The following is a 27,414-nucleotide window of genomic DNA, read 5'->3' on the forward strand; positions in this document are numbered from 1 at the left end:
GAGTGAATGGATGTCTCAGTGGTACATTTGTGAATAACTACAAATGTGAAAGGCAGTATATGTGAGTGCTGGAGTATATAAATGACTAGATGTGAGAGTGAGTGATTGTGGGAGTAGCTGTATGGATGAGTGTGTGCTTATATCAGTGAATGCATAAGAGAGTAAGTCTGTGTTAGTATCTGTATGAATAAGTGAGGTGGTGTGTGTATAACTGTATAGGTGAGTGAATGGGAGTGTGATTGATTCTTTGCATGACTGACTAGGTATGTGAGTAACTATGGATGAGTGGTGGTATGTGAGTGTCTGTATAGGTGTATGAGTGCATATGATAGTGCTGTATTGATGAGTGACTGCATGTATGAGTGACTGTATGGGTGAATGAGAGGATGCGTGTGTAGACCTAGGAATCAGTGAGTGGGTTTATAGTAACTGGTATTGGTGTGTCTATGGTTTCGAAAATGGTAGTATGTATTTTAGAGTGGGTGTATCAAGGGTTATATTAGGGTATGAGGAGGTGCATCAGATTATCACATGGATGATGTCATCAGTGATGTCGTTTGAGAGGTCATCAGTGATGTTAATGACCAAGTCATAAATGATGTAATATTTGACATCATCAGCAGTGCATTGCGGGGGTGCGAGTTATAGTTAACTCAAATAACTAGAACGGCCAATTTTCTCTGGTGTTGTACGAGTGAAATGTCCAAATAACTATAACATCACTGAAACCTGTGGTTTTTTCAGTGAATTTCTAAGGTTTTTCAAATGCTAATTTCTAACTATAACGTTCCTGAAACCTATGGTTTTTTTCAGTGAATTTTAAAGGTTTTTTTAAATGCTAATTTCTAACTATGCCTACAGAGGTAGGACATGTGCAGAAAGAGTAAGAAAGGTGCAGAAAGAAGCAAGAGGTATGCAGAGAGAACTAACAGAAGTGCAGAAAGAGGCCTTGTTGCAAAGTCATCCTGTGCCCTGGGCAACCCCCAACACTTAGCTGACTGGTACTGGTGGTGACTGACTGACTGACCGACCCTGGGCTGTGCCTAACCAGGCCTAGAGCCAGTGCTATGCTAAAATACACTTAGTATACAGTGAAAACACCTACACACACTAGGGTATACTAGGGGTTGGGGTACCCATGTGATTGGCATGAACTCCCCATAAGGCCCTAGTACGCAATAGAGCAAAACCAAAGGGGATGATGGAAGGAGTGTTGAACATTGCAAGCACTCACCCCAAGTCAACTGATCTGGGTTTAATCCATCATCATTCTTTAGCTCACTCCGACACCCCAGTTCAGACATGGCCATATGCAAATCAGTCTGACCCTGTGCCTCATGGGAACAGTCCAGCCCGAACTGCCAAGCCATGTCTTCTGGGGGTGAGTGCTTGCATTGTTCAACACTCCGTCCATCATCCCCTTTGGTTTTGCTTTGTTCGCCCTAAGTTGGCAGGGTGCCCAGACGTGGGTCCCTTGCTCACTTTGCCACTGGATTCAAGCTAGCCTGGCTGATGACGGCTGATTAGCCAGAAACCAGTCCCAGGATGCTGGCTTCCGGTCCAGGGAAGACACGGCTTGGCAGTTCGGGCTGGACTGTTCCCATGAGGCACAGGGTCAGACTGATTTGCATATGGCCATGTCTGAACTGGGGTGGCGGAGTGAGCTAAAGAATGATGATGGATTAAACCCAGATCAGTTGAATGGGGGTGAGTGCTTGCATTGTTCAACACTCCGTCCATCATCCCCTGTGGTTTTGCTAGTACATAATAGGGCAGGGGGGGTTAAAACTACCTCTAAGTTCCTAGCATATAATAGGGCATGGCAGTTTAGAGGCCAGCAGCCCTTTTCTGCACCTGCATGTGTGCACTGCTGAGACAGAGGTCAGTTTAAAAGTAGCCCTGTGTGTGCAGAAAGAGGCAAGAGAAGTGCAGAAAGAGGGAAGAAGGGTGCAGAAAGAGGCAAGAGCAGTGCAGTAAGAAACAACAGAGGTTCATAAGAAGGCAAGAGGGGTACAGAAAGAGGCAAAAGAAGAGCAGAAATAAGCAAAAGAGATGTGGAAAGAGGCTAGAGGGGTGCAGAAAGAAGCAAGATGTGCAGATAGAGGCAAGAGAGGTACACAAAGAGGCAAGAGGTGCACAAAGAGGGAAGAAGGGTACAGAAAGATGCAAGAGATGTGCAGAAAGCAGCAAGAGAGGTGCAGAAAGAAACAGGGGTGCAGAAAGAAGCAAGAGCACTGCAGAAAGAGGAAAGAGAAGTGCAGAAAGAAGCAAAAGAGGTGCAGGAAGAGGCAAGAGGGTTGCAGAAAGAGGCAAGAGCAGTACAGAAAGGACCAAGAGATGTGCAGGAAAAAGGAAGAAGGGTGCAGAAAGAGGCACAAGGGGTGTAGAAATAAGCAAGAGAGGTATAGAAAAAAGCAACAGGTGCAGAAAGAGGAGTGCAGAATGAAGCAACAGAGGTGCAGAAAGAGGCAAGAGAGTTACAGAAACAAGCAAAAGAGGTGCACAACAAGGGAACAGGGGTGCACACAGAGGCAAGAGAGGTACAGAAAAAACAACAGGTGCAGAAAGAGGCAAGAGGGGGCAGAAAGAGGCAAGAGGAGCAGAAAGAGGCAAGAGAGGAGCAGAAAGAGGCAAGAGAGGAGCAGAAAGAGGCAAGAGAGGAGCAGAAAGAGGCAAGAGAGGAGCAGAAAGAGGCAAGAGAGGAGCAGAAAGAGGCAAGAGACGAGCAGAAAGAGGCAAGAGAGGTGCACACAGAGGCACAAGGGGTGCACACATTTCAAGAGAGGTGAAGAAAGAAGCAAGAGAAGTACAGAAAGAAGAAACAGTGGTGCAGAAAGAGGCACAAGGGGTACAGAAAAAAGCAAGAGAAGTGCATAAAGACGGAACAGAGGTATAGAAAGAGCCAGGAGGGGTGCAGACAGAGGCAAGAGGGGTGCAGAAAGAGGCAAGAGGGGTGCAGAAATGTGCAAGAGAGTAGCAGATAGAAGCAAGAGCAGTGCAGAAAGAACCAACAGAGGTGCAGAAAGAGGCAAGAGGGGTACAGAAAGAGGCAAGAGGGGTACAGAAAGAGGCAAGAGGGGTACAGAAAGAGGCAAGAGGGGTGCAGAAATTTGCAAGAGAGGTGCAGAAAAAAGCAAGAGCAGTGCAGGAAGAACCAACAGAGGTGCAGAAAGAGGCAAGGGGGGTGCAGAAAGAGGAAAGAAGTGCAGAAAGAAGCCATAGAGGTGCAGAAAGAGGCAAGAGGGGTGCAGAGTCAGGAACAGTGCAGAAAAAACCAAGAGATGTGCAGGAAAAGGGAAGAAGGGTGCAGAAAGACGCATGAGGGATGTAGAAAGAAGCAAGAGCTGCAGGAAGAAGCAACAGGTGATGAAGGAGGCATGAGGGGTGTAGAAGGAGGCAAGAAAAGTACAGAAAGAGGCAAGAGCGTTACAGAAACAAGCACAAGAGGTACACAACGAGGGAACAGCGGTGCACACAGAGGCAAGAGAGGTACAGAAAAAACCAACAGAGGTGCAGAAAGAGGCAAGAGTGGTGCAGAAAGAGGCAACATCCGTAGACCCGTTTCTGGCTCTTGCCGTCATCAGTGTGGAAAAGCCGTCAAGAACAACGACAGTCATTTAAACGATTCTGCCATATGATTGGTGGATCCTTGGCCAATGAAGGGCCGGCAATGGGGTGTCACCGTTTTCATTATTTATTGCCGAATGCAAGGTCTATGGTGTCCCCCCCCCACCCCCCAGAAGAAGTGGATGGTGAGGATTCAAGTTACCGTTTCCTCACTGAACTAAAACTGGTGAATTTCAGTGATTTTTATAGTTTAAAACATTTTTTTTTCACTGATATTTTCACGACCCCAATAGTTGAGTAACACCCTAGACTCCTTTTTTTCTATCAGAAGCCATGGATCTGGGGTTTCTACACAAATTATACATGGACCGCGCTGGGCGTCGCAGTAGAACCATAGTTCCATGAAATAGTGGGGAAAAAAATTACTTTCATTTGACTCCAGGGAGTCAGGATACCCCTAACCTGCCCCCTCATACTTTTCTTGTTAATTTCCCAGGATACGTGTCCCTGATTCCTAAAATGGCGGCCTCAACTTCTTCTTAGGTTGCGGCTAGCCAATCAGATGGCATAGCTTGAGCTGTGGATCTGGGAGTCCTTGCGGATCCTCCAGGAAATAACAGCAGGGTGAAATATACATACATTTTGAACCTTCATTTCTCAAAAAGCTCTGAACGGATTTACACCAAGTCACATAAAAACACGCTTTCTGGGTACATATCTATTGCATGTCTGGAGGGAGTGAGCTTGAGAGGTCTTCAGTCATGTCATCAATGATGTCACTAAACATGTCATGAGTGATGTAGCATGTGATGTAATATGTGAGGAAAATAATGTATGGTGGGGCGCATGTTATAGTAAGCTAAGTTAACTATAACTGGTGAAATTCTGTGTTTTTTTAGTTTAATATTGTACTACTGAGGAACTTCGATTTTCGATCACGATCGAATCGACACGCCATTTTGTGACCCGCCGCCATTTTGTGTTGCCATCACTCAGGCAGCACCGCGAACGAAGTCTATTCTGCTTTTCCCGTAGCTCGGTGTCGAAATACGTCCTCGGCCTTATTTGCGAAGCTGGTGTTTGGACTAGCCGAGTACACTAATCCTTGTCTGGCTTTCCTAATCCCGGTTTCAACTATCTGTAGGCTCACACTATTCTTTCCTGTTCATATCTTATCAACTGGCCTTCACTGTCTCCTGCTAGTATTCTCTCGTGTCACGACTGTCCTCTAACACACACAAGCGTATCTCACCACCTGCAAGTTAGTTATAATCTGTTAATGAATTAGTTCGGGGGTGGGATGACAAACACAGTTGGAGGAGAGGTCTCTTCGAGTCATCTGATATTTCTGTTTTCGAACCTTTCTTATTGATTCCCCTTTGTTTTTCCACTTACCCTATTGGCTCTTTCCTTCTATGCTTGGGGAGTGTGTCTCGTAAATAATTATGTATTGTATAGTATTTAATCTGATGCGCCAAAGAGTGAAGTGGCAGTCTCCTGAGAACCTACTTTGTGTACTTCTAGGATAACTGTACTAGCTGCAGCTAAATAAATCCAATCTTCTAACGCCGACAGAGGGTCCCGTGTCTCTGTGTAGCGAAGCAGGTGAACTCCGGGGACAGAGGGCGTACCCTGCGCCGCCAGACCCAAAAGGTTCCGGTTCTTCACTATTTGAATGCCATTTTCAAAGGTTTTTTTTAACGTAAAGTAAGATATTATTATGAGACCAAACTATAACCTCACTTGGGTTTTTTTTTTTTTTTAAATAAAAGTAATTATTACCATTTCTAACAAGAACGCCACTTAACCGTTGATTATTTCAGTAAATTTCTAGTGGTTTTTTTATGGCAAGTAAAATATTACTAATATGGCTAACTGTACGTACTTTTACTATTTAAGGAGACTTGATAATGTGGAGGAAATGGGCTCTCCATAAAGAACTGCACAGAAAGTGTAGGCAGAGTGTAGTCGGGGCTTCCCACCTAGTGAGGCTTGGAACTCTGGAGGTAGTGTCATCTATCTACACACAGTCTGCACACTGTGCGCAAACTGTGCATAGTTGTGGCTTGCCCACCTAATGGTGCTTGGGGGTTGGTTCTCCAGAGTTACTGGGCTTTATGCACTGTCTGCATAATGTGCGCTGACTTTGCGTAATATGGGTTTACCCACTTAGTCTGGCGGGAGGGAGTTCTACGCACAGCCTGCACGAGCGCAGATTGTGATTAGTAGGGGTTTGCTAACCTATGAAGCCTGGGTCTCTACAAGGAGAAGGCTCTGTGCAGTCTGCACACTGAGTGCTGGCTATGTGCATTAGGAGATCGCCCACCTAATGGGGCTTAAATCTCTAAAGGGAGTGGATCCAAGCACAGTGTGCGCACTGAGCATAGACGGTAAATAGTAGGGGGCTTGTCCAGGCTTCGTACTCTGCGCTGACTGTGTTGCAGGGGCTTGTCCACATAATGAGACTTCATAGTGTATTGGGAGTACACTCTCCGTAAAGACCTTTGCCCAGCCCAGAGGTGGTGCTTCAATTATTTTTGGGGGTCTTTCCCTCTCCAACGGCGACCCAAAATATATATTTTATTTGACAAAATGGGTGGTTTCATTGTTATTTTCTGAACACTGGGACCAAGCACCCGTGTCCTTTAATGGCAGCTGCAACATTTTTTAAACTGTTGTGCCCAGCCAATCCCAGAGCGGACTCTCACGGAAGCAGTCTTGACTCTCTTGTGAGCAGTCTTGCTCCCGCAGGAGTGAAATGGCCGATGGGAGAAAAGGCTCCCTCAGCAAATCAAAACCGTGTATTTATTTTAAAAAATGCTTTTACTTTCACAGGATACTTGTGGGACAAACTGTCAATATATCTACAAATGTTGAGCCTTCATTTCTCAAAAACTACAGATTTACACCAAATCCTAAAAAGCACATTTTAAAGATGTAGCTTTTTGCCAAATTTGGTGTAATTCAGTTCAGCCGTTTTGGCTGTAGTGCTTTCTAAAATTCCCTAAGAAAACTGCATAGGAAAACGGCCCCATTTCCTTAGCCCCCACTTGATTTATAACCACAAAACGTTCCAGAAAGTAAATGAGGCGGATTACATTTTTGGGGGAAAATTTAATGAAGATTCATCAAACGGCAACAGCTCTGGCCTAACTATAAATACACTATGGTGACTGTGTAATTAAAATACATTTATATATATGGACGCCACTTAAAAACAATGATTATCAAAAAAGAATTTAATCACATCCAACAGAATGGAGAAATATTTATGAGGCTGACTGTGATGGATCTAAATTTGAGTTTAGAGTAATTGGAAGTCCGTTATTGTGCCTGCAAACAGTACTGTAAAGCCACAGCCAAGCAGAGGAAAAACTGGGTTTGAGAAGCATCTTCTTAATTATATAGTAATCTCTGTGAACACTGCATTGATCTGAACAAAAAGCAACAGAATATGATTAAAAGTAATTAAAGATTAATGAAAGCATATTTCCTCAATCTTGTAACCTAATCTATTAGAGAATTCATTTAAATTGATTTTTGGATCTTGTGCACAATTACAAAACCATTGATTTAAAACTTGGTCCAAAATACAACTTTGCTTGTGCAGCGGATGGCTTTACCTTCTATCTTCTCACACAGTTTCTGCAGACCTTGCATTGGGCATCCTTCGCATACCTGGACCTGGACTTTCGAGTGTTGATGTGATGCTGCTACGGTGAAGGCCTGCTTCAGCGTCAGCATAATTTCATCCACCTAGATGACATAGGAAGGAAACCAAGTGTTAAAAAACTTGGATCTAAATAATCTCTCCAAAATAAATTGTTATGAATTTATCTGCAGATATTGCATTTAAAATAGAACAAGATGTGATTTTGTGGTGGGTAATGTAAGTAGGAGTGTTTCTCAGCACAGACTGTCCGTTCTAGTGGCCGGGAATTAGGGGCATAATTAACCTCTCGCTTTGGCAGCTACAGCGGGGCCCTTTATGGGCCTCTTCTGTCTGCAACTCGGCAGATGAAATATCATAAATAACACTATGAAGGAATACTGCAGTCAACATAAGAGCAAGTGGATGCAAGGGAACACAAAACATGGGTAAATAGAAAAGGGAAGGAAGGAATTTTGAAAAGGGAGGGGGCAAGAAATGAGGGATGAGTAGGTGGATGAATGGGTAAGTGGATGAATGCATGCGTAAATGGATGAATGGGTGAAAGAATGAGTGAATGGATGTGTGGATAGACAGGTGAAAGGATGGTAAAGGAATGTATCAATCAATCAAGTAAAAAATGTATTTAACAGCATAGTGGCAGCCATAAAAGTTATTCACGAACAGAAAATGATAAAAACATTTTACATCATAACATTTTAAATGAAGATTTGACCAATATATAAAATGCCTCAGCTAGAAGGATAAAGTATCTAATACAGTACCAAACTGCAACAGCATACCTCATCAGTGCATCGAAGTTCATGCCCACGTGGCAGCCTTTAAAAATGTGCCCACATGTTATGTTATGTTATATACACTTGTAGCGCGCACGGATACTCCAGAGAGTGTCCCGGCGCGAGCCAGACAAGGATCAACACAGCCGCAGATAAGGAGACTAGAACAGGAAGGTTTTCAGATTCTTTTTGAAAATGGCAGGGTCTTTGATGCCCCTCAAAATCAATGGCAGAGCATTCCAAGCCTGCGCCGCCAGCCGGGAAAAAGAATAGCCACCCAGTCTTAGGCGCTTAAATCCGGGAGTCTCTGCCAGAAGTTGAGAAGACGAAAGCAGCTGTCTTACCGGGGTGTAGAAAGCCAACCTGTTCTGTAAGTAATTAGGACCCAACCCGTACAGGGCTTTATGAGCAATGGATAAGATTTTAAATTTTATACAGGCCTTAACTGGAAGCCAATGCAGCGATTGCAAGTGTAAACGCACACTACATCTGCTGGAAAGGACCAGCAGAAGACGGGTGGCAGCATTTTGAATCACCTGTAATTTAACCAACAGGTAACCCGGAATGCCAGCATACAATGCAGTGGCATAATCAACGCGCGAAAGGTTTAGCGCACAAACCACAGTCTTCGCAGCCTTGGGCAGAAGAGGAAGGACCTTCCTCAAAGACCTAAGAATGCTAAAGCAGGAACCCGTTAACTTCTTAACCTGCAAGGAAAAAATCAGGTTCTCGCTGAATCAGACCCCAAGGTTCTTGACGGAATCACCCTTAGAACAAGGAAGGGGAAAACCAGGGGGCCATAATCTCCTTCTGAAGTCGTCAGGGAAGGCACCATACAAGAGGATCTCCGATTTCTCCTCATTGCATTTAAGCTGAGCCTGAGCGAGCCACCGAAAAAACGAAGAAAGACAACGTTGAGCAGGGAGGACCGAGTCCTCGTCCCGTCCCCAGGAAAACAGCAATTGGGTGTCATCGCATAGGCAATCACCTTAGCCCCCAAGGTTTCAGCCAGATAAACAAGCGGAGTAACATAGATGTTAAAAAGGAGGGGACTAAGGGATGACCCCTGTGGAACACCAGTGGCCACTATCCGTGAAGCCGAAGCACACGGAGGAAGCCAAACCTGCTGATAACGGCCCTCTAAGAAAGACCTAATCCAGCCCCACACAGACCCAGAAATTCCGATCTCTCGGAGGCGACTGAGAAGCAGGGCATGACGCACCGTATGAAAGGCTGCCGAGAGGTCCAGCATAACCAGCGCTGCCCTCCCATCGGCATCAAGGCGCACTCTAATCACCTCAGACACCTCCAGTAAGGCAGACTCAGTACTAAAAGCCGCCCGAAACCCTGATTGTGCCGGATGGAGCAGGCCAGAGGCCTCCACATATTCAGTAAGCTGATTAGTGACCACCTTTTCACAAACCTTGGCCAGGCTAGGAAGCAACGAAATAGGACGATAATTTCCAGGAGTAAAAGGGTCCAAAGATGGTTTCTTAAGAAGGGGAAGACTTTTAGCTTGCTTCCAAGATGTTGGAACACAGGCCTCCCGCAATGACATATTAATGATCTGATTGACCTCCGAATTAACACACTCCGCAACGGAAGCCAAAAGTATGGCCGCACAGGGATCTGTGGGCGAGCCTGATTATAAGGCCATCAAAATTTTAAGGGAGGTAGAAAGATCAACCACAGAAAAGGAAGACAAATTGTAGGAAGATTCAGCCGACAGAAAAACAGGGGTACAGGGGGACAGGTGTGAAAGTGTTGATGGCAAAAGTGGCTTGAATGTCCAAAATTTTGTCCTGAAAAAACCTGGCCAGTATGTTACACCAATCCTCTGTAACAGGAGAGGGGCGCGACAAAGCTAACGGGGCCATAAAACTTTTCACAATTGAGAAGATTTCTTTGGAGTTATTATTCGCCTGGTCAATACGTGATGTAAAGTATTGACTTTTAGCCACCGCAATCGCTGCATAATAGCTCTTTTGTTTAGTTCTCAAAGTGAGCTTTGCCAAGGGGCAATAGCCACTGGAGCGCCAGGCCCTCTCCAACACTTTACACTCATGTTTCTGGGCTTTCAGCTCCGGCAGGAACCAAGGTTCAGAAGGCGATTCCCTGGTAAGCTTGGATGGGCGGGGCAGTGAAAGTGAGGACACTGCATCAGCAATCCACCTCGTAAACCCGGCCACACACCCCGTAAGTTGTTGCTGGCGAGGGGGCCTAGAAACAGCCAGGGAAATCTTAAATTGCAAAGGATCGATTTTAGTAAACGTCGGAGGACGGGTAGAGCGCAAGGACTGAACTGGCCAACTAATATCCCAGGAGAAACAGGTGAAGAAATGGTCCGACCAAGGGACCGGAGAAGGGTTGTCCACTACCACTGGGAAGTTAGAGCAAATAGGGTCGAGAATGTGGCCACCCTGATGCGTGGGTAGAGAAACCCACTGAGTAAGGTGAGCAAGTTGAAGAGAATCAAGGAAATCCACCGACTCTTTTGTATCTTGTTGGTCAAGGTGAAAATTCACATGACCTAAAACCAAGAAGTGGGAAAAACGTAATGAGCGTTCAGCTAGGGCATCTCCACAAGATTTCAAGAACGCACTGGCTGGGCCAGGGGGGAGATAAATAAGAGAGCCGCCCAATGTAAAATGATCCGAAAAATGAATGGTGAAATCCAAAACCTCACACCCATCCCATAGGCTAGAAACTTCACTATGAAATATTAATTCTCTCTATAGAGAATCGCTACACCACCTCCTCTGCCAACATGCCGGTCCACCCTACAGAATTTAAAACCAACAAGGGTGGCCAGTGCAATAATAGGGTTGGAACTGGCATCCAGCCAGGTCTCTGTAACAAACAAGTCGAGGGCGTTATCTGTCAGCAATTCAAAGACCTCAGAGTGATGTTTCCTCACTGATCTGGCATTTATCAAGGCAGCTTTCACACGCAGCCTTCTCGGGGAGTTGGTGAGAACCGAGAGGAGCTCAGGATTGAAAACAAAGCCGCAGTCAGCACACGAGAAATGAGCTCTAAAGGGTGGGAGCCTGCAACCAAGCCAGGGGCAGGGGGGCGGCCGAAGTGATTTAAGGAACTCACTTGACAACTGGAGGTGGGCTCCAACAATAAGTGCAGAACGGGCAGTATAACTAGCCGCTGACTTGGCGCAGACGGGCTTGCCTTAGGCGCACCCGCTGCACGCGTCTGCTGCGCGTCCGAGCCCAGCCCATTAAATAGGGTTAGAAATGGGCGCGTGCGACGTGCGAGAGCTAGCGCGCTACTCGCAAATGGCAGACGGCACAGGCAAGATGGCTACTACGCCCTGTATGCAGATGGTGTGAAGGGCGAAAAAGAAGAGGAGTTACACACACTCCAAAAAAGCATTAAAAAAATGAGCCAGCGTTTCGTTTTAAGAACAGGAGTTGAGGAAGCTCCAGATAGTTAAAATAGCAGCACTTGTTTTCAAAATTACTTCCCCCAACTAAAAATGAGCAAGTCCCCAAGCGACACATAAAAACATTCACAATTCCCAAACTACCTAACCAAATCCCCCTGCAGCATAAGAATACGTCCACTTGTATGAAATCAATATCTTGGAGAGTGAAAAGAAACCTTGTCAGACACTTCATCATTACGTAATGAATGGATGGATGAGTGGGGTGAAAGGATGAGGAAAGAGGGGGCAGAGTGGACGAATGAGTGAAAGGATGGATGTCAGATTAGATGGAAGGGTGGTGGAAGAATGGCAGGCTGAATGGATGGAAGGTAGATAGAATGAATGGATGGATGCATGGATAGATCACAGAGCGGAGGGATAGATCAGTGGATGGCAGAGTGAATGGATTGATGGAATGGGAAAAGACTGAATGATGCATGAAAAAATAAATGGATTTAAGAATGTAAAGGTGAAACAGTGGATATTAGCAGGTGGATGGAAGGGTGGAAGGATGAATAGATAGATGTCTGGATTGAAGGGACAGGAGAGCTCCTCTATGGAAAAGTCGGCTCACTTGCTTACCTTGCTTTGTGCCATCAGAGCATTCATTTCAAAGTGGGGGTGCTTTCATTTTCTAGCTACACCCTTGCCAGGAATAAATGGAATAGAAGGGTTTTCAGATGACACTGAGTGCAAGAGCTGCACAAGAAGTTGCTGCCCAAAGACTTCCACAGATTGACACCCAATACTGAGAAACGGCCACCTCCCATAGCAGCCAACTTAAAGATGCTTGTGGATACAAATACATTTTTTATTCATATTGGTGCATGTGTGACATTAGCACAGTAGGATTGGCTTGGCTAAGAAATCCAATGTATCCATAGAGAAGGTGCACAGCTTATGGAATAAAAGGAAGAAATCCAACGGTAACAACGGTCAAGTGCACAAAACCTGTGATCCCATAGTGCATGCCAAATATGCAAAATATATGAACACAGATAATAATGTTAAGGGTGCAACATGCCTGCATTTACTTATACCTCCATGAGAAAAAGGTTTTTTATATTACAGGGAGAGAAGGAAGGAGCATGAATTTTTGCAGCCATGACAGAAAGCCGCTGGTAGTCTACAGGTGGAATAACATATTGGACTTAATGTGTTCTGTTCAACCATTCATAATATCAAAGTCCAGCTACTTACAGGGAGAAGTTGGTGGCAAAAAGCATTAATCACCAACTGTGGTCAACTGGTACTGGTAGAAAAGTACTAGGCGCGATTTGAGGCTGACGGTAACAAAGTGCGGGTTGGGAACACCAGCCAGGTTCAACCTAGTCATAGATTTTCCCTGGGACTTAGTTTATTTTCTGTCAGGCCAAGTCCTTCAGTATGGCAAGGCAGCAGGCTGTATCCGAGATGAGCTCCACAATGTCAGAGAGGCATTGTATGAGGTCCCAAAGAAGTGGTTGGTTTCGGTAGAAAAAGCTGGGAGCAGGAAAATTAAAAATGTATGCCCAGGGAAGTCCTCTTGGCAGCAGGATACTATAAACCACCTTCATACAGTCAAGTTTTCTATATTATGACTTGGTCTCTTTTGGAGTTCAGATTCCTCCAGCAGGGCAAGGCTGCAAGCTAAAGACAATGAGGGCTCAACAAGGCTGGATAGCTTCTTTGAGAGGTCCCAATTAAACAGATCTGCTATTGGAGAAACCTGACTCTTCAACCTGGTGGCAAAGCATCTTGGTCAGATTGACTTAGCAGGTTTGTCACGGTGCTCTCGAAGTCTTTAAAACCACCAAACATTTTCTAAGCCCCAGGATTTTTGGGGTGTTAGGAGAAGTATATTTTGAACAAGCCAAGGATTCCAGGACTTCAGATGCAGCCCTTGGGAGAAAAATGGACTCCAGCAGAAGTCACCAGCAGGGTCCAGAGCAGGTCCAGTTGGAACTGGTCAGGTAGGCTCTTCAATAACAGGGCTTCTTGCAGCGTGTGTCCGTCTAGTTTAAGAGGAAGTAAGCCAAATGTCCTGTGGAGTCCACTTCTTTGTCCTGCATACAAGTGAGAGCAGGTCCAGCCCTTCAGGTCTCTTCTTTTGTTCTTCCACAGGTCCAGAGTGTTCTGCAGAGGTTGCCCATATATGTATGGCATTATCCTGTTGTGGGGTTGCCTCCTGCCGCCCCCAACGAATAGGGAAAACGTTCCCAGAGTTAGCCCTACCCACTTTTGCAAAAGGTCCTATGTCTCTTACTGCAAACAATCCCACAATGCCCCTTCTCTGCAAAAATAAAAGATGGTGAAACCCTTCTACTCTTGTGCAGAGCCTGTGTGCCTACCCCAGAGGTGTGGCCAAGGAAATGAACAACCCCTCCTCTGTGTTTACTTCACACCAGCTATGAGGGCAGATCCCTCCCCACTGTGACTGGAGCTTGCATTAACAGGGAACAAAGGAGTGGCATGCCCAGGTGTCAACTAACATTTTTCTGTGACAGAGGAAGACTCTTTGAAGTTATTCATGAGATATGCCCAAAAGGTGATTCTGCCCGAGGAACATCAACACCTCCACGCCCCCAAGCCTTTATCTTCTACTCTGGAAGCACTTTTCACACTTCACTCAGGGCTAAAGCCTGAGAGGGCTACAAGTGTCATTAATGTAGGCTTTGGGCAGGGAAAAGGTAACTTTTCTGGAAATACCCTTTCCTTAATATTTACTAGCAATCCAGCTTCACCAGTGAATTGGAAAACTAATAATTAATAAAGACTCCAAGAATAAAATGTCTAGCTGTAGACTGTGTTATTAAATGCAATAATGCATCCCAGTATTTTCCTATGGAACAGCCAGCCTTGCTACAGAGAAAATAGATTTGGGATATTTTTCACTGTCACAACATGTGTAATATAAAATTTCAATAATTTCTACTTTTAAATACCATGCACCTTGCCTTTTTGGCACTAAAGCAAGGTGCCTTAGGTGGTGACTTCTTAATATTTAAAAGGTTTAGTGCTGTCAAAATGGTTGATTTTGACAGGTCGAATTCCACTTTTCAAACGTCCACATTCAAGCTACAATGGTAGACCTGAAGAAATGTTTACTCTGCACTGTGATAGACTGCATTATAGGTGCTACAGTCCACGAGTGACTTAACGTAACGCCCTCTGTACCCTTTTGCACCATATAATGGGGATATATATATACAAGCTAAATAGGACAAATAGGAGCATAGCCAATTTCAACACATTTTAGGGGTCAGAGCACATGCAGTGGTACCTCGTTAGCAGAGTCCGAGTGCAGAGAGCAAAATGCTTTAGATAAATACCATTAAAAAGGTCAGAAGTTAAAAGCCACACCAATGATGAATGCAGAGTTAACTATCCAAAAGTGTTCATGGCTGGTGTCCGTTGTGAAAGGATTATAACATTCCCTGGTGGTGGAAAATTGTTAAAAATTAAATGCTTCATGATTTTGATTCTGTTTCTCAGAAATACTTGACAAACCTCCACATCATTTTAGCATGTTATAGACCAAGGGCAAGGCTGATTCTCCTGCAGCCCCGCTCAGTGCATTGTGGCAGTAGGAACAGTAAGAAATGTTACCTCAGGAGAAATTAACAACTCCAGTTCACTGAAGAGGGAGCAGGTAGCAGGCAATGTGAAATCTGTATTCAGCATCCTCTGGTTGCATTTGGTGATCGCAGTGAAGCAATCATGAAAAGATGAAAACGCTTCAGTTGGGAGAAGATGCTGCCAGAGGCAAAGCAGTACACTTGGCTATCTGATCAAAAGGCCCTTTTCTCACATGTGGTTATCTTATACACTGATTTAAAGAAGAGAGGTTCCTTTAAGAAGAAACTGGTACCAATAAGGGCATGGCAGAAATATTTAGTCCAGCAGGAGACACCTGGAAAGATTAAGATTTTGATGAGCAGGGACTTGCATAGCCAGCAAAATGTTCAGTGAACGATGTCCACAGCGTGACATTAGAAACAGAAATCAGTAAATTTGTTTTCACGGATCGCTAACCTCTATCATAAATAATGGGGAGCTCAGTTGAAAGTGCTACCCTCAAAAAGTTGCAGCAGTGGCAAGTCAGGTGCAACAGCGACTCAAAACGTATGCTGGGAAACAACCTTTCCTATCTTTGGGCATCCAGTGTTAAGGTTTAGTCAGGGCTGGAGCTGGCTCAAAGAACTTAATGGCTGAAGCTTTAATACAAAACAAGTTGCTAAGATACACACTTCTTTATCTTGTGGAATTAAAAACAAATTGAGGACAGTCCTGTTCAGAGAAGTGTTGTGAATAACCAGTTAATAAATATGCTGGATTAAAAGTGTAACTTCTCAAACACAACTTATTATATATAAATTGTATTTTGAAAGCTCACAAACAAAATAGGTTTTACCACAAAATGTTGCAATATACCCTTGTTTGTGTCCTATTACCATCTACTTCTAAAAAAGCCAGGTTAGGTGAGCTTTTCATACATAACCTATATGGAGCCCTTTGGGTAGGGTTCTTTTATGGGTTTTTAGAAATAATTTAAAATCTGTGAAGAGCTGAATGAAGATACTCTCTCCAGTTCTGGCATAGATGACGTAGATTCCTGAGGTACATGTAGCCGTGTCTCAAATAGGGTTTGAATCCAATGGTTTATATGCCAAAGTTAAAGATGCTCGATTCAGACACGTTCTATTAATGGAAGCTATAAAAATATGTTAAGAGAATAAACAGATTTAAGGAATTGTGAAGAATCAGAAATGATTGTTCTGGTGACTGAAATAGAGGTGCAATTTAATTTAAGGTCAAAACCTTTCATACTTACTACATAAATCTAGAAAAGTTTTACTAGTAGGTAAGGGATCACTGAGCAAACTGCCCTATGACAAATGAGGAATGGGATAACCAACTTATTGAGCTGGCAACAATACAAAGAGTCACCTTTATTGCTGATTGCTCCAAAGAGGGAGATTTATTCAATAAAAACAGGAAAAAATCTTAGAATACTATGGCTGGATTGTAAAGATAATTATGTATCTTCACTGTCAACAAAGGCTGCTTTATACATAGTTCTGTATTACAGTAAAACATAGCATGATTGCAATTGTACAGGGGCAAACAGAATTCTTTCTTTAAAAAATGTAGGTTAAACTTGCTAGCCACTAAACTTGCTAGAAATAAGAGATTTCATTTGTTTGCAGTGAAAAGTAGTAACACATTGGTATTTTATGGTCTTCAAAAGTATAGTGCAACTCTGTATCCTGCTTGGGTATATGTTTAAAGATTTTCTACTCGTCTGAGGAAAGCAAGACATAAATATTTCCAAGATGGTCATTTATCGAAAATACCCTTTTATTTGGCAACGGACACCGGAAGAATCTTTGCTCAGCATACCAGTGTTTAGAAAATTAAAATTTGTGGTTAAAAGAAGATGAATTTGCTACACATGTAAAGATGTTTTAATAAAATAGTTTTGAAATTCAGTAATGTGGCATTTGCCTATAACAAAAAGATGTGAGTCTGTTTTATTCACTGTTTATTTTTCATGAATTTCTTGGGCAGTCTAGGTGCTTAAAATTTGTTTGCGTTTTTGTAAATTAAAATAGACCTTAATTGCACGGAACAAAGACATAGTTAATGGTCTTTTAAAAAATAAATATACACTGTCTTAGCCTACCTACCAAAGCTTCGTTTGTACACTGAAAAACGTAACAGACAAAATGGAATCCTTCATTGTCTAAAGGCTCGCGGCAGATAAACCCAAAATGATCCACATGTCGGATTCCCTGGAAGAGAAAAGAAAAGTGGAAATTATTAATGCAAAAACAAAAGGCACTCAATATTGTTAGTGACCGTGTACTATCACTAAGCAATGTTACATGTACTAAGCAAATACTTTAACTTTTAAAATGTAACTTAATAGACCACTGTCATTGTCTACATCACTCATTAAATACCTGTGCATGAATAATGCACCCAAGCTGAAGAAGAGAACACATGCATCAAAACAAGGAAATGCGTAGTTCCTTTGAAGACAATGAAGTGGCTTAGGGCCATTAATGCTTGGTATGGACCTTGGGCTCCAACAACACCATGGGGTCCATTAGGATAACGGGCGGATCGCCACCGCCTGTATGGCGGTGGCGATCCTCCCGCCAAAAACCTCCGCCCGCTGCAAATTTCCCCCCGCCACATTACCATGGCGGTGGGGGGGGGGGGGGGGATGGGAGACCTTCCGCCGGTTTTCCGCCGGTAGGCAATCTGCCCGATTGCCTACTGGACGGAAAAGCATTTTATATGGTGGCGGTGTCTGGTAGACACCGCCATCCATATTATTATGCAGGCGGGGACCTGCCTCGTTGCCGCCACGGAAAGGCAGGCGGTTTTTGCCATTGGGGGCCCATAGCGGGCTCCTAGGGATCTTGGGGGGGGGGGGGGCGCACATGGGGGGTACCTATGGTACCCCCTTGCAGTTCCATGCACAACATGGCAGGCACCGCGCGGTGCCTGCCATGTTGTGCATGGAAGTGCACGACATGCCTTCTTGGCATTGTGGCGGGCAGTGCTGAGAGCACCGCCCGCCGCTATGTCAAGTATGCAGAATGGCCCGCCAGTGTGGCAGGTGCATCCTAATGTCTGCAAAGGGACCCCCACACCGATGGAGGGCGGTCCCATTCTCCGAGAGGATGGCGGCAGACAAAGTCCACCCGCCATCCTAATGACCCTCCATGTGTATACTTCTCTTTTTTGCCGTTTATTTCAGAATTTTCTAACCTCAGTGGATGGAATGCTCTGATAGCAGTATAGCCCTTCTTCTACTGGTGATGATAATAGAAGCCCTCCCCCTTGTTATAGGCCCTCGCCTCTAGCTCAGGACTACAACTCAGAAAGAAGGCCTTTAACAATTGTTTCAGACCTCCTTATTGGCTATATAATGTTATAAGGTTGGATACGGGAAACATTCAAATTTCCTTGACAACATCTCTTGTTCTCTGGACATTTTGTGTTTGAAGGAAAAGATGATTGCAATTTACACGTGCGACATCATTAACAAATGAAGACTGGAAATGACAGTATTTAAAATGCAATAAAGGAACAACAGCCCTTGCACATTACGGCTGATGAGAAAAAAGTAACTTCTGGCAGACAAGCGCACTGCTTGTGAAGCTTTCTGATCTGTGACCTTCACTCAACAAAGTACTATTGATCAGGAGATGCAGGTCAAGGACTGAGATTTTACTTTAGTAGAAAATGTACAAGAGCATGAAAGGGTAATTTTTTTAAACTGGATTTCACGGTCAATTTTGCCTCTCTTCAAAGAGGTCAAGTATGTTTTTCTCAGATATATTTATACTACATTATTAAAATGTCAGATTCAATTTGAACCTATTCATTTTTGGTATATTTTTATGTGTAAACCTTGATTCTAGCTAGCAACGTACTATACAATATTAACAGAACAATTAAAGTAAGAGGATAAAATGATATAAAACACTAAACTTATCCAATAATATGTTAGACAAAAGAAAGAAGAGCCACAAATTGAATTTTAGGCATACATAGCTGCCAACAAGACCCATCCATTCGCTATTATTCTCTCTCCCTTTTTTCTGTTTTTCCACCTTCCTCCTCCCCTCCATCTCTTACCCTCATGTAGCCATCTCTACCTCCTGCAGTCAACCTTGGGGAGTCAGGGAAAGTGACTGAGGGACCAGTAGTGGCCCTTGGCTTCCAAACTCAGCCTCCGAGATCTACAACTCACTAGGGAAATACCCAATGGAATAAAAGGCCAGTCCAACTGGGCGTACTGTGGGTGTAACCTTCAGTCATTCCCGCCTGACACATTTCAGATGTAAGATGAGTCGCCAATTTATACCAGACGCTCATCTGTCAAGTTTCAGGAACAAAGTTGGGTGGCAGTTCAAGCACTGTCCCCAAAGCATCATTTTCAGCAGTACCCAGAGTGCGAATCATTAAATCCCTAGGCAGAGTGCAATAACATGGGAGACTACCTGTGATGTTCATAGTGGGAAATTGTAGTCTCAATGAGACAAAAAAATAGAAAAATCTCATTATGGCCGAAGTGAGTATGCAGCAAGGTCCACTGCTGTGAGATGGCCTCTTCATTGGCGCGCCATTGGTTTTGTATAGGGATGGCATACCAGATTAAGGCTGGATAGCTGTGATGAGCCTTCAAAGCAAAGGATATCATAGCACTGTTAGAGAAACGGAGGGCAAACAGCCATTATATCCCGCCTATGAAAAGAGGACACAAGGCACTATGTGCCTGAGGTCTGAGACTAAACTGAAACACATGAAGAAGGCATACAGATGGCCAAGTATTGCTGCAGCTATATTAAACCCACGTCAAGACTCAAAGGTCAGCTACTTTTTTTTTTTTTTTTTTAAACAAATTTTTATTGTCAAGTGGCACATATATCTCAGGGCCCTGTACCCCAGGGACAACCGCAGAATCAAAAGCAATTATCATTGACTTTGACATTTTACAAAATAGTATCAAGAAAAAATTAGGGGCAATACAAACAAAATCTTACTCCCCCTCCCTCCGATCGCACCACACCCCAACTCTAGTCGGAGCCATTCCAATGTTAGAATAGGAAATACCCACCAGGATTCCATCGTCCATCCCTCTCTCTACAACTTGCCTATGGACCCCATCCTACATACGCGGGTCCCTCTCTGATGGGACCGGATCCAGGAGCAATCCCCTGTACTCTGCCACCTTCTCCATATTTTAAAATGTTTGAGGGGGCACCCCCTGGCAATGAAAATGGGTTTCTCTAGGCCCATGCAGAAATCCAGGCCATTCTTCCAGGCCGATAGTGAGGAGGGGGCCCGGTGCCTTCCACACCCTTGCTATGTCTCTTTTGGCTAACGTAAGACCCAACAGCAGCAAGTGACGTTTGTAGACATTGCCGCCTATCCCCTCCATAACATGCAAGAGCGCTAACTTCGGCGGGCGGGGAAGATCCTAGCCTAGCACCTCTGATAGGCAATTGAAGACTCCCCTCCAGAAACGATCTAAAGAGAGACACTGCCAGACCGTATGTATTAACGTACCCTCTTCTCGCTCACATCGAAAGGTCAGCTACTTTAGTTACTTTTTCTACCTTGGAGTGACAAAATCTATGTCCAGCCAGAAAGGTTTTGAATCTGTGACCCCCCACATACAGGTCACATATAGAACTCACCCGCAGGTGCTGTATCCACTGAGAGCCTGAGACCATCTGTCCTCAAGTAATCCTTATTACACCAATTTAAAAAAAGCATTTTGGCCCCAGCCACGCACATAACATTTACCCTGTGTCAAGCCTCTGATACCTAAAGGAACTATCAAAACAGTGTTGTACATGAATTTTACTTCTTTAATAGGGATGCACTGCAGTGTAGCCTCAGATCAACATATGGCACCTACTGCTCTAGTGTTGGCAGTAGGGGTTTTGGCCCATGGTGCAGAGGAGACAGAATTATGAAAGGGCGGCGGGTAGGGAATGGTGGAAAAGGGATGTAAGGGGGGGTAGAAAATAAAAAAAGAAAAGAAATAATAAAGAACATCCTACCTGCTGGTTGCGTTGCCAGCCACAGCCTTTGTCGGAGAAAGCACAGGGGCTCCCAGGCTCCCTAAGCCAATCACAATGCTGCATTGTAACGTTGTGATTGGTCTGAGCACCGTGTGCATGTTCACCACCAGGCTGGCTAATGCAGCCTGGTGGGGAACATGCAAAGTGTGCATGAATGTTTGGCCAGCCCAAGACGGCCGGTCAAGCATTCATGCGCACTTTGAGTGTGCTCACCACTCCTCCCTTGGCCCCTGCTCTGGCCAGCCCCACCCCTACCTGCACCTAGGAACAAAATAAAATGATAATGGTGTTTCAATATTATAATTTCATTTTTCCTCTGCACTGCTCTTAAAGCAGTGAGGCGACGCTACTCCACCTTAGCGGAGGAGCCGCCCCTGAAATTATGTTTAGCTAATGGCCACACTGTGCAGTGGGCCTCTGGCTGAGCTGGATGGCCCACTGCCAGTCTACCTCCGGGCCATCAGAGTTGCCATTCCAGGGAACGGAGACAGTTTCCACTATTTTGGACCTGATCTTGGCCTAAAGGTCATGCCCCTGCTTTGCAGGCCCATTTCCCAAATGGGCCATTCATGGTGCTGAAGCAGGAGACTGCGACATACGAGCTATCTATGACAATAGTCTACACTTTGAACCATAGGAACATGGTGCCAAGTTTGAATCCCAGCATAAGATAAATTCAGTGCAATTATCTTGCCAGGCGTGCCGCATTACCCACACCCAAGGTTCAATTACAATGCTTCCTTTCCAATTTCATCATAAGCTTCAAGTTACTGTTAATTATTTACTGACCCTATATTGCGTGTTCAGAACTTCGTTTCTATCTTGACTGTTAGATGCCACTCTATCCTCACCACAAACGTTGCTCAAATGTTGAACTCCACATGACTCTATATAAACAGGCTTTACTGAACAATATGTACCCAAAGGCACTCTACATACTGACTAATTCGAACAGGGAATCCATGTTGCCATTAAAGGATCTTCAAACATGTTTGTCAGCATCCCAGGGTGTCATTCCAACACTGCCTATTTGTGTGGGAGCCAGCCCTGATGTTGAATCTATTCTGTACCATCAGGCTGAGATGCAGAATAAGGAGTAATACTAATGCAATTTTGTGCAGGAGAATTCATGTTTTCTAGGCAATGGAAGGTGAATGCTGCTTCTCCCTTGTTACGAGATGTCCATCGGTGAAAATCGCACTGTGTCAAAATGACTTGTTCAGTCTAAATGCATACAGTGAGATGATGTGGAAATTGTAGCTAAATGCAAATGCTACATATACAGGCAATATGATTTGTTTGACTGCCCATGCTATGTCTCGGACTAGCTGATCTTCGTACTCGGACCCCAATAGCTCTGCTTACCTCCTCGTCGATTATATTAGTATGCAGTTTTTCGGTTCTCTAGTCAACAAAGGTCACTCCTAGGTTTATATACAAAGTCTTTTTGGTGTTTTCCAAGTGTATTTACAAGATATTGATATGGGTTAACCAAAATGTGATTATATTGAATGTAACAGGCACTGGCATTCCTATTAAGATATAGTGCTTAGTATATTTTAGAGAGATTTTCATGTGGATGTGGCACTATGTCACAAAACACATCTCAAGGAGGCCACATCTTTCAGGTTTTGTACAACTTGAGTTGGTCAGGGAATTAAAGCATCATATTCACTCACAAGATGAGGGTTAGCCATGTTAGTGGTGAAGCACTTTCTGTATAAAAAAATCAGGGGTTCTCCCTAACTCACACAGAAGGTGTGCAGTCATCCAGGATGCTGTACAGAGCATTGACGCCAACACAATGGAGAGAGTACGCTCTTGTTAAAGTTGATCAATATATTGTAATGTAGCATGTTTGGAACACACTGTTCTTTCACTGAACGCCTAATAATCCATGGGCAGAAAGTTGAATACACTCCTAGACTCCTAAACGGATAGGAGATCAGATCCATAAAAATTGCTGCAGCCAGAACAATGAACAACAGCAAAGAGAAACGCAGCTATGCAGAACTTTGCAACGAATGCAATGGAGACAAATGTCTTATTTCTTGCCACAGAAAGGTTTCAGTGGATTAGATGAGTGGTGTGCTCTCCAAATGCATCTTAAATTGGACAAAATAGTTGTGATATTTTAGTTATCACAATTTCTTACCAGGGTAATGCAGCGGAATATCCCAATCTCCTCCCACAGTTGCCCAGCAAAAGACTAAGTCTGACCAATGCTAAAACATTCTTAATTGTTAGCCGAGATTAATTTAAAACTGTAACCTTGAAACACATTTTCAAGCTTGTTTGGATGCCCTGAACGCCTTTCTCAGACAGCCATCTATTTCCTTCTGATCTGTTGAACTAATGAACTAAATATGGAAAGAGATGTAGGGGTGTTTCTAAAAGCATGTATTCGAATGGCTGTTTTGGTCATGGGTAAGCTTGGCTTTAAGATGTCAACTCAGCCAGAGCCAAAGAATTAGGGCTGATTATGCCCTGCACAAGTGGTAATTAACACAAACGATAACAAAATAATCTGGCTGGCTCCTATCACCATGCTGCAGATCTATTTATCGCAGGAATTGCGCAATGTTTTTAAGTGGTGATATTTCTTTTCCGCGGGGCAGACACACTGGTACCCGTAAGATCATGCTATCCTATTTCCATCGCCCAATGCGAAATAACAGAATAACCGTACAATATGAACAGCAGAAAAATTCCGCATATGAAATATTATTGAGCCTCAACTGTTAAAATGTTCACAACAGCACGTCCCCTTTCCTAATTTCATACAGTACCAAGAACATTCTTCTTCATTTAGAAAGTGCAACAATATTTTACATTTGGATATGGAGTGGATTGAACTTGCCTGCATTGTTTTTACACATAGCGCTTCCAATAAGAGTCTTTGGAGCACGCTCTATAAGGTTTGTGCAGCTGTACTGAACTATATGGGCAATGGTTTTTGGCAGCTCATGTGCCTTTGATTAAACATTCAATACAAATATTGGGGGAAAAACAAGTGTCTTTGGCTATAAAGTTAGGGAAAAAATTAGCTTGGACTGGGCAAGTCATGCCTAGGTCTCACATGCCAACTTAGACCCAATTAGGAGCAAGTAGCCTAAGGGTTTAATCCAAGACACCGCTGGCTTCACGATGGACTCTGTTTACTAGAGGCACCACCTGAAAAAGGCCTGAGGGTTACTTTCAAAAGTATAAGGACTGTAAACCCTGGAAAGACCGAGTGCATTGTTGTAGGTGGTGTAAAATTGAGCCGGGGCCTATGAAAAAACCATTTGCATTTTTACATCGATCTTAGCACTTATTCAAGCCTTTACATTAAGATGTGCCTTTATACTACGCACACTGCATAAACAAATATTTAAAAGTGGCTTCTGAACAGATCAGCTCTGAAGTTTTACACTGAACATTGTTTACAACTGTAAAACACAGTTGGGTAGTTTGCTCTGATCTTTATCACTAAACATACATACAAGATTATACAAAGAACTAAAAAGAGACAGCTTCACGCCTCCCTGAAACAAAACAGATTAAACATTTGCAAAACACAATCATAAATTAAGACTGAACTTTCCCCACTAACCTGAGAGCAGAAGGAAATTTCTTTGAAGTTTTTCTCTATGGCAATTTTTTTGGTGTCAGGGCTGATCAAGTAAACTTCAGACTGGGCGATCTAAAAATAAAAGAATGATTATTTGCAACGTGGTTTTCACATACACAATTAGCATTTCGTGGTATCAATTTAGCACAGTGTTGGTAATGCAGAGTGCTATTTCTGCGACATATTCAAGAGACATTAATAGTTTAAAAAACTGAAATAAAAAGTTAAATCCTTACTTGCTTTTTAAATTACAATTAAATTGTAAAAATTAAAAACAAGTTTTCTGCAATTACTTTACTGTACTAAGTGATTCAAGCTTCTTTCATGTGTAAAATTTAAAACTCTCCTCTCATGTCTTCCCACAGCTTGGTTCACTTATTTTAGCAAATATCTGAAATCAAGAAAGCGCACCGTGCCTCCATTAACAGTACTGGAAAAGCAATCCCTGCCCTGAACATTTGGAAAAGTTTGCAAAATGCAGGAGCAAGTTGAGGCCAAGCAAAGAGGAGTATAAGGGTGAAATTCTCATCCCTAAAAATGTGCAGACTAAAAACAACAAAGTCAAGCAAGAATCACAAGAATTTCAAACAAACTGCCGTTGCAGTAGTGTATATTACCAGTTAGTCTAATTAATGTTTAAAATCTTTACTAGCCTTGCGTTCGGCCTCTTTTCATGCAGATCTGATTGTTTGTTTGGGGACACTTGCCTGAGCCAGAGGCCCCGGCTGCAAGGTTTCCTCGCAGGGGTGGGACTTGGTCCCCCAGCACAACACACTCACCGAGAGGGGGCAGGGCCAAGCTCCGGATACAGCACAAAGGTGCTGGAACACTCCCACAGTGCGGGCGCTTACCTTGGCTAGAGGAGGCCCCAACTGACCTGTTTCTGCGGGGCTGCACTGTTTCCTCGCTGAGGTGGGACTCAGTCCCCCAGCACAACACGCTCTCCGAGAGGGGTCGGAGCCAAGCTCCCAACATGTTACAAAGGCGCCAGAACACTCCTGTAGCGCAGGACGCGCGCAGGCTCTCCCATTTGCGCCCAGGCAAAGCCCGGGCCAAGGGCTGGGCTGTCTGTGCCCATCAGAGCCCAGAAGAGGCTGGGCTGGGCCACCCCCGAATATCTGCTTTCTTGGACTGCGAGGTATTAACATTGTAAAATTATTTATTTTAATCGTATATGTCATTTACTGGGAGGCTGCCAAGACCAGCGAAGGTATATTAGCCCTAGGTTTTACTATCTGACACAGTGGTAGTCTGGCAAGGTGACCATTTCCAGCAGTTCTTCCTCTTGTCCAATGGATGAAAAGGAAGGGGATGGAGGGTGGGAGCTTAAAGAAAGCAAAGAAATTAGCCCAGTATGCAGGGGGCAATTGCGTCCTTGACTGTATAGACAGTCTTTTGGTTGAATGCTCAGGGTATTTTAGAGGTCAATGGGAAGGAGGCGGGCTCAAGCAACCCCAATAGTTCCTCTAATCTCATTAACTTTGGCACAAATCGGGGGCGTGGTTAGCAGCCCAGGATGGTGGTCGCATAAGCGATGTGCTTCGGGCCCAGGACGTCTTATCCGCCACATTACCCCCGTTTCCAGCCGCCTTGTCTACCAGCGGGAGTGCGGAGAGATAGCAAAATCCTTGGCCTGTGCAGTGTGGCCGGGCGATGCATAACTGAGCATTGCCAGGGACGCGCAGTGCTCCGGACTCATCCCTGGCAGGGGCGGGCCAGTGATGTTAGCAGCAGGCCTTAAGGCGGCAGCCTCGCCTACTTCCCTATCCCAGCCTGCTATTGAGTGAGGCGGCGTGCTCCTCCACACGAGGCCCTGGATTTAGCCCTGGTCGGCCGAGTGAACACACTGTCTACTGCGGGATTGCTGGTGGCTGTGACTGCCAGAGGGTGGTGCCTGGACCCACCCTTCTCTTCTTTCCAGCTGCCGGAGGGGATCGTTCTGGCTCGCTATTGCAGAGATGGTGGCCTCCGGCGAGCTTTCTGGACCTTCCCCCTTTCCCAACAGCTGCAGACAGAGACCCCGAGAGACGGCGAGGCCCGGGGCGGAGGCGGGGCCCTGAGGATGCCTGCACCCAGACGAGGCCCCGGATGCAGGCCTGGATGTTCAGGGGCGGGCAGTGCCTCAGGCTGACTAACAGCAGCTCCAGACTGCTGGTGAGAGCCGACCGGACCACTCCTTTCCCATCACAGCAGGTGTTTACCGGGGGCATATTGGCATTAAGGACAGAGCCCCCACCCCCCTGGACATTTTGTATACCCCTTCCGCCCACCCCCCAGCTGTGGACATGCCCCCCGGGGGCGGTGTGGGCATCGGACTGTTCCGAAGGTGGGGCTCTGGAGAGGCTTGTGGTTCCCCCTCCCTCGCGCTGTTGAAGACCCGGGGCACTGAGCTGCCCCACACAGCAGTGAGCCTCTATCGGCAGGAGTGGCCACATGTGACCTTGCACCGGGGGTTTAATTGATTTGACGTAATCGAGTACGCCAGACCCTAGACTGGTTGGAAGTATCGGGCCTGCACTGCATGCTGGTGAGCCAGTGGTGCCTGTGAGTGTGGCCTGATTCCACTCACCCCCCTCTGCTTTCCAGTAACTGGAGGTGACTGTCGTGTCCGGACCACACAGCGTGAGGGTGTGTGACCCCTCTCCATTTTCACGGCTGGAATCCATCCTCGAGGCCTGACCGAGTCGGGAGTGGAGGCACCCCAGGGACTGTTGGAGACCTTTCCTGCCTCCCTCCCCACCCGGCTGTGTTTGCCCCCACAG

The 27,414-nt window shown here is 44.8% G+C and overlaps 1 protein-coding gene across 9 annotated transcripts in view; it reads right to left on the reverse strand.

The window, feature by feature from the left end:
- TBC1D1 (TBC1 domain family member 1) overlaps positions 1 to 27,414 on the reverse strand; it is a 933,361-nt gene that overhangs the window by 416,163 nt on the left and 489,784 nt on the right. For all 9 annotated transcript variants that reach the window (XM_085642280.1, XM_085642279.1, XM_085642278.1 and 6 more), the window contains 3 exons: positions 24,635 to 24,724; positions 17,119 to 17,223; positions 7,191 to 7,323 (listed from right to left, as the gene is read on the reverse strand). In XM_085642280.1, the coding sequence (XP_085498406.1) occupies positions 7,191 to 7,323; positions 17,119 to 17,223; positions 24,635 to 24,724 (328 nt within the window). The remainder of the gene's footprint in view (positions 1 to 7,190; positions 7,324 to 17,118; positions 17,224 to 24,634; positions 24,725 to 27,414) is intronic.

Source organism: Triturus cristatus, chromosome 2_2 (genome assembly GCF_964204655.1).
Source record: "Triturus cristatus chromosome 2_2, aTriCri1.1, whole genome shotgun sequence".
Taxonomy (NCBI): domain Eukaryota; kingdom Metazoa; phylum Chordata; class Amphibia; order Caudata; family Salamandridae; genus Triturus; species Triturus cristatus.